We start from the raw sequence: 12,500 nt of genomic DNA on the forward strand, positions 1-12,500 counted from the left end.
TACTCGCAAACTTTTTAAGTCTTTCTGTGTCATAAATCAGACATATATGATGATAGCTTCAGTATAGAGACAACTTGTTTTTCCACTCGACTGGTACTTTAAAAATAATATAATATAAACCTTAGAAATGGCATTCATGTGCATGAGTGTATACTGTATACAGTTTTGTTTAACTGTATACAGTTTTGTATATCTGTATTAGGGGTCTCCCAATCCAATATTGACATTGCATCTTGGTTTGATCTCATCAAAAAAACCAAGTATGGATTTTGTGTGCCTGCATGTAAAATGTGCAATATAATCTCCGATACAAGCAGACTCTGCAGTCCTGCAGTGTATTTACTTGTGCAAAGATGGACAGCCAGTTAACATCTAAATGTCCTTTTATAAGCACATAAGTCTTTTCTTAGATTTTACAAAAGTCATTTGAACATAGTAGGCTATAGGCTATTAGGGGCTAGCAGCTACACAACAGCTAAGCACATGATAGCACACAAGCTACACATACTATATATTATAACTAACCTTAATTGACTGATATGTCAGTCTAAAACAACACATTTGACTTTATAAACAAGTATTAAATAATTATAGTTGCATTTTAATTAATTAAAGTCTCCAAGGCAGAAGTGTATAAGAAAGTACTGTATCCAATAACAAACGTGTTCTCACCATTGAACTTACTGCATCATGTGCTTTACTTAATGAAATATTGTGACCAATAGGTGCCGCAAAAAAATAAATATTACCCAGAGTCGTGTACAGTATAAAAAGAGCAAGGCCATCTCGGTTTCAGGCTATTTCCTCAATAATTGGTCAAAAGACACTCCCATGACTACAGGGCACCACGGCTACTACCAGCTTTGAGCTGATCCTATGTGTTTGCAGTGCTTCCACGATAGTTTTTTGATGTGTAAAAATGCCCTGTTGTGCAGCATGGGGCTGCTCTACTCGTAAGAATTGTGGACAGATTTTACATCGTTTTACCCTTAATCCGGAAAAAAGACAAGTATGAGAAGTGAAGGTTCGTGAAGAACACTAGCGAGCCACCAATTACATAGTCTTGTGCCAGGTAAACGCGACACAACGTCTGCGTTTTGTTCAGGAGAGAACATGTCGAAGCGAATACAAATAACAGAAGAAGTTAATACATTCAAGGGATGGTTTGACAAAGACAGACTATCTTTAATCTCGGTAAGACAAAAATAATGCTATTCGGTAGCAGTAGAAGAGAAAGTCAAACACAATTACAAATAGATGGACATTGAAAGAGTAAAAGAAACAACATTGTGGGTGTAATAATAGATGAGAAAAGGGATTGAAAATCTTATAAAAAATATACAACAAAAATTGGCAAGAAATTTGTCAATAGTGAATAAATTATAATATGTTCTGGACTAAAAATCACTCCATATTCTCTACTGCTCACCAGTCTTACCATATCTGAGTTATTGTGCAAAACTATGGAGAACTAACTACAAAAGTACACTTATTCACTTCCAAAAAAAATTGTTACAATAATACATAATGAATGATACACACAGTGATTACAAATACATTGGAGGCAATCTCTGTGATTGTTGGTCCAAAGCTAATGGAGATTTTGGCAAAATGAGGGTAATGAGCTATTTTTTGGTCGTTCTGTGTATTTTTTACGCTTATTGAGCCGTCGGGTACATGTTAGAGTGCATGCTGGTCACAAAACATGGCAGGAATGTAACAGAAGAGTGCCTCAAATACGGCCGCAAAATTACACTAAATTACAATAAAAGCATGTTTTAATGTAAGTTTATGAGCTGGAGTATCTTTAGAACTATATATAGATGTATTATTTGGGTCAAAATGTCAAACGTCAAAATGACAGCAATTGCATGCATCCAGACACAGCCGCACACGTCCTTAGTAGCAGTCATGGCGCCTGTTGTTAAATTGGCCATACTTTCTTTATACACGACTCTGTCAGTACCATTTCACTTCAACTTAAAGACAGTATAAGTCCATTCCAGACAGTTAATAATAAATAGGTTAGTGTTTTTCATACATACCATTGTTCTATGTTTGATTAATTTCCCTTGATCAAACTTTTTCTAACATGTCATACAATAAAATAATACAAATGTGGATAATTTTTGCTGCTATCGTAGTGGATCAATATCGGTATCGTATCAGAAATGAATCAGTTGTATCGGAACAACAATAGTCTGTACATCAATCAAACACTTTTTTTTCCACTTTCAGCTTTCGTACGACTGTATATCAAACACAAAAAGAAAGAAAATATGTGACATGCTTCCAAACAAGTTGCATTTATTTTGAAAAAAAATAAAAATGTTGCTAATAAAGCATGTCAGCATGTAACTGCATACAAGGTGTTGCACATCATACAGAGTGTTCTTACCTCACTGCTTAGAGTGGTGAACTTGCACAGAGAGATGATCAAATTGTCGAAGACGTCATTAAATCCGTAGTGAGCTGCAATCTTTGCACATTTCCTGCAAAGAAGCAAACACTCTTTTACTTTAAAATGTCAGCTTGACGTCCTTTCTTATTGTCTTTGCATTCCTTGCATTATCTATACATATTATAAAACATTTACCACCAATGACTGAACAGACAAATTAAAGGTTGTGGGAGCACATTGTTATTCTCCACATTTGTGTTTATAAAACACGCAAGTAAAACACATGCTCGTAAAAAAAAGTACAAACTGCCATTTCCATATGGCAATAGCAACAATAAACATGTGCTCGACCACATTAGAAAATTAAATAACTAAAACGCACTCTGAGGGTGCAGACCTCTGCCATGCCCTGCCTACCAATGATAAGAATAGAGGTGGGAATCTTTGGGCACCTCACAACTCGATTCCGATTACGATTCAGGAGCTACAATTCGATTAAAAGTCGATTATTGATTTATTATTAATTTATGTATATTGATGCAGTTTTACATTTATTTTTGTTTCACTAAATAAGCATTTCTCACGTGTAACTTAAAAAAACTATGCATTTGTAAAAAGAAACACTTAAATTAATAAGTGCGAGCGAGGGGGGAAAAGCATGCCAAAAGTGGTCAAAATAATAATTCCCACATTTTTTAAATTAATGGAAATGTGTGCAAAACTGGAACATAAGAGCCCTAAAATAGAGGAGTTGGTCGGATCTGTCGGTGAGGTGGCTCGCTGCAGTCAGCCAAATTTTAGAACGGTCTGCATTACTTTATTTACAATAAATAGATTATCGATTATTGACGTTAACTAATTGAATTTATAATCATCCATGTCCGAATTGCGATGCATCTAAAAATGTATAATAGAGGTGGGGGCACCTCTAGGTGAGAAATCATTTAATAAATAAATCCTGAATCTAAACAGTGATCCGGACAATCCCAAAAATGTAATCACTTCTTCCATATCATGCAATTACTGACATTTCTAGAAAGTTTCATCAACATGTGCCCATAACTTTTAGAGCTATCTATAGCAGAATAAAAGAAACAGTGTGTGAAGCCTCTTGTCTGTCTCCATTACCTATGTCTTTGTGGGGCTGCACGCACACCGTTTGTAGTGGGCGAGCCTGGCCACAAAAACATCGCTATCAACCATCAAATTGTCTTTACTTCACTTTAGATGAACAGCTCTTCTTCCAAACTGACATGAGGCTTTAAGGTCGGGGTCTGATCATGCCTAGACATTAATATCGACACCAACATCGCCCCCTTGTGGTGAAAGATTTTAACAGTCATAACATTTTTCCATTTGTTGTAATCTTCTCAACATTTTTCATGATGATGATAATGTTAACATTGGCATGCTAACAGATGGAATGTTTCAAGGTCCAAATGTTATGACTCTGAGGTGTACGGCTACCAAATTGTCAACAAAAGTTAGCATGTTAATGTTAAAATGGTAAAATCGAGCATGTGTCAATGCTGCCATTTCCCCTTAATTATGGATGTTTATCAGAAAGGTGTGTTAGTATATATTCAGTACCCATGTCAATGCATACATCAGTGCAAAGATGAGTGAGGAGACTAACTTTAGTGCTTGTTGACAAATTTCACTCCAAATACACCCTGACTGAACTTTAGATAAACCTGTGAGCATGTTTTGAACAGATAAATGACATTCAAGTAAAACATAAAAACCGAATGACTGAAGATACAATTAATTTCTCTCCAAATACTGGGGTCTTTTTTAGGTTAATTTAAACTTTGCAAGTGAGTAATAACCTATATGGTTAATCATGATTAATCAAAATTAAAGTGTGATAAATCTGACTTAAAACTAAAGGTTTAATGGAAATGTGTCTATTACTTTTGAAGCTATGTTGCTAGCCAACTAACTGGCGGATGGACTGAATAACTGACAAACCAATGACAACAATTACATAACCCCCGGGCTGAGGTAACAAAAGTTAGAGGGATATTTGAAAGCCTAAAAGCTGAGTACGGGTACAGATGGGACTGTTTGGTCCAGAATTAAAAGCAAAAAAAATATCAAGTATGATTGAAGTTTCATCTTCCTGTTCTTCAATGTGACGATATACGTACCTAAAGCCAGTAATTGCCTTCTGGATGATGTTGTCATCCAGACTCTTGTCAAAAACATAGGAGAGGGCAGCGATAGTGGGCCCCCAGGTCATGGTGAATAAGTCATGGTCATAGCTGCCAGGTGGCAGGTGAAGAAACACACCCTCAGGTGTAGCACCACGGTGCAGCAGCACATTCCACACGTAGTTCTCCTTCACTAAACCAGTCTGCTCGTCAGGCATCACGATCTCATCATTTCTAAAGGGGGAAGATGTGAGAATGTAAAATTTACCTTACATATGAAAAGAGACAAGTGCATCAGGCTTGGCTTTGTCAATTTTTTAATAACTTTGTTTCTAAAACAGGGTGTTTACTTGTGAAAAGCAGGACAGCCAGTTGACATCTAAATGTCCTCAAAAAGGCCCGCAGGCTTGGTCTTTTCTTCTATTTTAGTCAAGTAATTTACAAAAGGTAAACATGGTAGGGCTTAAGCTACTAGAAAACATTTCTGCATCATTCAGCTTATTGCGTCATGAGGTTAATGTGATGATATATTGTAGGCCACTAGGTGTTGACAAAAAAAATGTATTTCACTTAAACTTAAAACAGCAAAAATTCAATCCAAATGGTTAATAATAAATAAGTTAGTGATTTTCATACCTACCATTGTTTTCTGTTTCACTCATTTCACTTGATCAAACATTTTCTAACATGACATACTACAAAATAGTGTATAAAGTGTTTCAAGTAACATATGTTTAAAAGTTGTGTTGAGGGCTAATAAAGACTTAGTTCAATTTATGTAATATTCTCAAAAATTATAAAATAAACTACTACTTCACGTAAATTCACCGTCTACAATGGTGGAGAGGTCCAGAACGTAACCTCCGCAATAATTAAGGGACCACTGTATCTACAGTTACACCCTTAGTATCTAGAGGGATCTGAATGGATACTCGCTAAATACAGCAACAAAGTGGCATAGCTGGCAACACTGATGACCCTCCAAAGCCTTTTTATGCTCTGTCAGATCAGGTGCGTATGGGAGATGCATACCGCCCCCTACCAGGTAGCCCCAAATCTACCTGTAGCGGTCATAATTTATTTAAATCAGATGAATGTACAAAAAACACTGATAATGCTGCACAATCACTGCACCTGAAAAACAGTTCAAAGGGCCAAAATGTACTTGAGACGGATGACACAGGTTATTCATACCATGAATAACATTTCAACAAAAGCTACACAGTAAGTGAGTACTGTAGCTTACTTGATAGCATTATAGATGTCCTCCAACATGTCCTGGTTAAAGTCTTTGTTTCCATTCACTCCTTTTAGATTCTTCTTGAATTGCTGTTGAAAAGAAATGTTTCATTTATACATCATCAATTCACATCAGTAGTTATCTCAAGAGATTTCACACACTGGGCAGGTCTACATCCACACTATTCATACATTTAAGGCAACCAGCGAAAACCCACACAAGTAAGCACTTGGCGACAGAGAAATAAAAACTCTAGGGAAGAAACCTAGAACAGAACACAGACTCTCTGGGATAGTCGTCTGTCTCAGCCAGTTCGTTTAGGAGAAGCAGAGAAGAGGGACAGATGTTAGGTAAAGTAGAGTGAGAAACAGGATTTCATGGTCGTGGGAGGGAAGAAAAAAATAAGTCTCGCTAGGATTTCAGAGGCTTTTTTTTATTTTTTATTGTTGCGGCCTAAAATGTCTGAAGTGGCAGATTTTTTTTTTTTCTTCAGAAAGTTTAATAAAAAAATAAAATGTTCTGAGGGTGACTTTTTTCAATACCAGTGAGTCAACAAAGCACATGATTTCAACAAAATTTGGAAAACAAATACTGTGTTGATGTTTTACTCGTTTTATACCACACAGAGTTAAAAGTAGACACTAGATGGCACTACAAGCATATACTCAGGGCTCATTGTAAAATTATTGTTATTTTTATTCATTATAACTAATAATAGTAATAATACCTATAATTACAGAAAGAAAACACCCCAAAGGCTTCCTTATTTTATGCTGTCCATGATGTCAAACACAAGTTAGACATTCTCTGTGTATGATTTACACCTGAAAAATGTTTTTCCATCTTAAACATTCATTACTTTTAGGTGAGAAGAGTCCTAAAGGCAGTAAACACCCACAAAGAAGCAGGACCAGACGCAATACTGAGAAAAACACTGAAGGCCTGCGCCCATCAGTTGTCCGGTTCCTAACAATAATATTTAACACCTCCCTGGAACAGGCTATGTTCCACCCAATAATGTACAACAGTTATTCTCAACAAAAGAGGAGACATATAATCTTAGAAATGGAATTCAAAACATTTGCATGTGCATACAATTAAGGCCAAGCACATCAGTATGTGGATTTAAATTAGAGGATGGATCAAGCAAAGAAGTCAAAGTACTAATATGATCCAGTTGAAGAACCTGTTCAAATTTTTTCTACAGAGATATCAAGAATAACATACCAACTAAACTACAACTAGTATGAAGAATAAGTTCAATATTGTGGTTGTACAGGAAGTTTCTACATAACATTACATTTAATACATAGAATATAAAATATATTATATAATAAAAAAATTGTAATAATGTAATATTTGTTTGAATAGATAAGAAATGCATTCATATATGTGTACATATATATATATATATATATATATATATATATATATATATATATATATACACTACCGTTCAAAAGTTTGGGGTCACCCAAACAATTTTGTGGAATAGCCTTCATTTCTAAGAACAAGAATAGACTGTTGAGTTTCAGATGAAAGTTCTCTTTTTCTGGCCATTTTGAGCGTTTAATTGACCCCACAAATGTGATGCTCCAGAAACTCAATCTGCTCAAAGGAAGGTCATTTTTGTAGCTTCTGTAACGAGCTAAACTGTCTTCAGATGTGTGAACATGATTGCACAAGGGTTTTCTAATCATCAATTAGCCTTCTGAGCCAATGAGCAAAGACATTGTACCATTAGAACACTGGAGTGATAGTTGCTGGAAATGGGCCTCTATACACCTATGTAGATATTGCACCAAAAACCAGACATTTGCAGCTACAATAGTCATTTACCACATTAGCAATGTATAGAGTGTATTTCTTTAAAGTTAAGACTGGTTTAAAGTTATCTTAATTGAAAATAAGGACATTTCAATGTGACCCCAAACTTTTGAACGGTAGTGTATTTATTTACTTATTTGTGTATTTATTTATTCACTATTAGTGACAATCATCACTGCTGAGTGTAAGAAAATACATGACACTGTCAGCATGTTGAACACATTTGTGCTTGTACTTCTTTAATCAATTAAAGATGTGTAATGCTTGTGCTCCAACAAGTGATTTCTTCCCGGAAGTGAAAACCAGTGGTGGTCAACCAAGCTAAGATGGTTGTTGTACAGCAAGCAGCGCGCGCACTATCTAAGTACACAAAGGGCCTATACCCTCCTGCAAAAAGCAGATATGAGCAAAAAAATCTAACTACGCAATAGAATTGATTCCTATATTTTATTAAAGTGCAAACATATCGAACTATTGTGTGCTCCAGACGGTATTATACAAGACAAAACAGATGAAAACTTGGAAAAGCATGGAGGTCTACAACTGGGTGTCTGGGTCAAGGACAGTGATATCAAGAGTTTTTGCTCGGTTAACGTTGCATTTCATGACTTAACCTCGTGTCTAGTCGTTTGTTGCCTGCCCTTACTGTTAAACGCCGTTCACGAGTACGCATGTTTTTCCCTGTCTTTATCAAAATATAATTATAGATGAGGACATTGTGTGTATGCTGAAAGCTTCATTTATGATCGTTGCCTCTGGTAAAATTGTAACTCTTTTAGGTTTCGCTTTCTTTTGCTTTCTTTTATTTAGTCTTGCCAAGTTTGTGCTTTTCGAAACACTAGCAAAAATGTGTTTTAGGAAATACAAACATTTTTAAGATAATATCTAAATGGGAAACACTAAACGTTAAAAGTAAATCAGTTGAAAAGTAAATCAGTTAAAAGTATATCAAGCAAACCTTTAACAGAGTGGTCACTGCAAACTTGTGCATTCTTCGGCTCTGCTCCCTTGTACTGCAGTGCATGGTACTTTTGTCATAATTTTTCATAAAATCTTGCACTTTTCCACCATTCTTGATTACCTCTCGAGGAACTCTGAAGAAACGTTATATCATTTTCGCTATTTGAACGGTTCGTACAGCCGAACGCAAGCATAGGACATTTTTTATCGAGAAAGGCTAAATGTCGCCTAGTACCCATTGAGAACAGACGCTGGTTTGACCACCACGTGTACCTAATGAGCCGGACGTGAGCTGGACGTGACGTCGTTTTGAATATAAGCAATTGCTTGTATTCTGACAAGCGACTTCTTCCCGAAAGTGAAAACCAGTAGTAGTCAACTCAGCAAATGAGGCTGTTGTACAGCAAGCAGCGTGCAAACTATTTGAGTAGAAAAGAGGTTAAATCTTCCTTCAAAAAGCAGATACAAGCAAAAATGCAAACTATGCAATATCATTTATCCCTATAATTTATCCAAAAAAAAAGATTTGTCGAGTGATATCAAGGATTATACGTCGGTCGCCTTCCCAGACTTGTCAAACAGATGCCATTTTACACGACAAAACAGATGGAAACTTGGAAAAGCATGGAGGTCTACAACTTCTTTGTATGTTGCTGGGTCAAGAAATTTGGTATCAAGACTCTCCCGGATAAATATGCATATGTTTTGCTTGGGCAGGGTTGCATTTCATTATTTAACTTTGGGTCTACTGTCATGTTTGTTGCTGTTGCATGCGCCGTTTACGAGTAGCGTGTTTTTCCCTGTCTTTATCAAAATATAAATATAGATGTCAACATTATGTGCTGAAAGATTAATTTTTGACTTCTGCCTTTGGTAAAATAAAAACGTAACTCTTAGGTGTTGATCACATTTGCTTTCTTTAAGACTTGCAGAGTTGGTGCTTTTCGAAACACTCGTAACAAACGTGTTTAATACAAATAATATCAAGATAATACTTAAATGGGACATAATAAACGTTAAAAGTATGTCAAACAAACCTTTAACAAAGTGATCACTGCAAACTTGGGCATTCTTTGACTCTGCTCCCTTAGACTGGAGTGTGAGCTGCATGCTTTTCTCGTCGTCGTTTTGTTAAATCCTGCACTCTTCCACTCTTTTTAATTACCTCTCGAGGAACTCTGAGGAAACGTTTATCTGTTTCACAATTTGAATTATTCGTACAGCCGAAAACAACACAAGAATAGGGTATTTTTTCTTTGAGAAAGGCTAAAGGGCGCCTAGTACCCATTGAGAACAGAGCTCGCTTTACTACCACATACAAAACTCCAAACCAGTGAAGTTTGCACGTTGTGTAAATCGTAAATAAAAACAGAATACAATGATTTACAAATCATTTTCAACTTATATTCAATTGAATACACTGCAAAAACAAGATATTTAATGTTCGAACTGAGAAACGTAATTTTTTTTTTGCAAATAATCAACATTGCAAAAAAGTTTTTACCACTGTGTTACATCGCCTTTCCTTTCAGCAACACTCAGTAAATGTTTGGGAACTGAGGAAACCAATTTGTGAAGCTTTTCATATTCTTGCTTGATGTACAGCTTAAGTTGTTCAACAGTCCGGGGTCTCCATTGTCGTATTTTACGCTTCATAACGCGCCATACATTTTTAATGGGAGACAGGTCTGGACTACAGGCATGCCAGTCTAGTACCCAAACTCTTTTACTACGAAGCCATACTTTTGTAACAAATGCAGAATGTGGCTTGGCATTGTCTTGCTGAAATAAGCAGGGGCGTCCATGAAAAAGATGTTGCACATATGTTGCTCCAAAACCTGTATGTACCTTTCAGCATTAATGGTGCCTTCACAGATGTGTAAGTTACCCATGCCTTGGTTACTAATACACCACCATACCATCACAGATGCTGGCTTTTGAACTTTGCGCCCATAACAGTCCAAATGGTTCTTTTCCTCTTTGGTGCGGAGGACACGACGTCCGCAGTTTCCAAAAACAATTTGAAATGTGGACTCGCCAGACCAAAGAACTTTTCCACTTTACATCAGTCCATCGTAGATGAGCTCAGGCCCAGCAAAGCTGGCGGTGTTTCTGGGTGTTGTTGATGAATGGCTTTCGCTTTGCGTAGTAGAGTTTTAACTTGAACTTACAGATGTAGCGACCAACTGTAGTTACTGACAGTGGTGTTTTGAAGTGTTCCTGATGCCATGTGGTGATATCCTTTACACATTGATGTCGGTTTTTGATGGGATTGAAGGTCGCGGGCATTCAATGTTGGTTTTCGGCCTTGCCGCTTACGTGCAGGGATTTCTCCAGATTCTCTGATCCTTATGATGATATTACGGACAGTAGATGGTGAAATCCTTGCAATAGCTCGTTGAGAAATGTTGTTCTTAAACTGTTCGACAATTTGCTCACGCATTTGTTCACAAAGTGGTGACCCTCGCCCCATCCTTGTTTGTGAATGACCGAGCATTTCATGGAAGCTGCTTTTATACCCAATCATGGCACCCACCTGTTCCCAATTAGCCTGTTCACTTGGGGGATGATCCAAATAAGTGTTTGATGAGCATTCCTCAACTTTCTCAGCCTTTTTTGCCACTTGTGCCAGCTTTTTTAAAACATGTTGCAGGCATCAAATTCCAAATGAGCTAATATTTGCAAAAAATAACAAAGTTTACCAGTTCGAACATTAAGTATCTTGTCTTTGCAGTGTATTCAATTGAATATAGGTTGAAAAGGATTTGCTAATCATTGTCTTCTGTACTTATTTACTATTTACACAACGTGCCAACTACACTGGTTTTGGGTTTTGTATATTTAATGGTCGGAACTTTAGCCAGACGTGACGTCAGTAAAATCTAAGCAATAGGGCTTTTCTGTTCAATCTTAACTCTCTATTAACAAATTATTAGTGCGCCATTTCCCAATTTTCAAATTCCTGAATTTAAGAATTGAACCATGAAGCTAGCAACCTTTGGTTTATCTTCTTTAGTTTTAAGGCTGCAACTGAATGCGGGGTTTTTTCTCAGAAAGTAAGCTAATCATTTTGAATGAGACTATCATCAGAATTGTTTGTTGAACTCACAAATGCCAACTAAATTAAGGATTCAAGGCCCAAACCACACTTTTATTCAGAGTCCTCCACCCTCTTTAACAAAACATGTTCATACTATATTTGTGTGAAACCATTTTTATACTATTGAACTTAAACATGAATTTAATTTGATGCATGTTTTAAAGCAAATTCATGAGAATTCAATAATTAAGTTAGTGCAAAATAATTACAATTAAATTTAACATAATTAAGGCATAAATTAGCAATGCCTCCTGTCAACGCCAGGGATCGAACCCAGCCTGTCTGTCCCCCGAGAAAAGTGCATTAACGTTGCAGGAAGTGAAGGGGCCAGAAGGGTGTGGAAATACATTTGCAGTAAAATGTCATATGAAGCACCCGTCATTATTTAATTGACATTTAAATGCACAATACCCAAACGGATTGTGGTCCCCTCCGCACAGCGTGTGATCTGCTTTTGGACAGGAACGGTAGAAAATATAAATAGCCAAACACAATTAACATAATCTTCGTTGAGGATTTCTGCTTGAGTGGACATTTAAACTGTAAACTGAGCATCCACCAAACAACACTCATTAGGTGTCATCTAATATGTTTAAGTTTCCACATTAGGAAAAGTGGGATTAAGTCCAAAACCCTCCTGTAAATAAACACAAGTACCAAGTGATAACTGACAGACTCAAGGCTCAGGTTGGTAGGAGTTACTATCCACAAAGTTAGAAAAAAGATGAGTTTGGCTTCTCTACAGAGATATCAAGAATAACATACCAACTAAACTACAAGTAGTATGAAGAATAAGTTCAATATTGTGGTTGTACAGGA

The 12,500-nt window shown here is 36.5% G+C and overlaps 1 protein-coding gene across 2 annotated transcripts in view; it reads right to left on the minus strand.

Annotated features, from left to right (window-relative positions):
• Positions 1-12,500, minus strand: part of gbf1 (golgi brefeldin A resistant guanine nucleotide exchange factor 1) — a 236,157-nt gene that overhangs the window by 36,008 nt on the left and 187,649 nt on the right. For both annotated transcript variants that reach the window (XM_062058899.1, XM_062058897.1), the window contains exons 21-23: positions 5,801-5,883; positions 4,552-4,788; positions 2,399-2,492 (exon numbers count right to left, since the gene is read on the minus strand). In XM_062058899.1, coding sequence (XP_061914883.1) covers positions 2,399-2,492; positions 4,552-4,788; positions 5,801-5,883 — 414 coding nt within the window. The remainder of the gene's footprint in view (positions 1-2,398; positions 2,493-4,551; positions 4,789-5,800; positions 5,884-12,500) is intronic.

Source organism: Entelurus aequoreus, linkage group LG09 (assembly GCF_033978785.1).
Source record: "Entelurus aequoreus isolate RoL-2023_Sb linkage group LG09, RoL_Eaeq_v1.1, whole genome shotgun sequence".
Classification (NCBI taxonomy): domain Eukaryota; kingdom Metazoa; phylum Chordata; class Actinopteri; order Syngnathiformes; family Syngnathidae; genus Entelurus; species Entelurus aequoreus.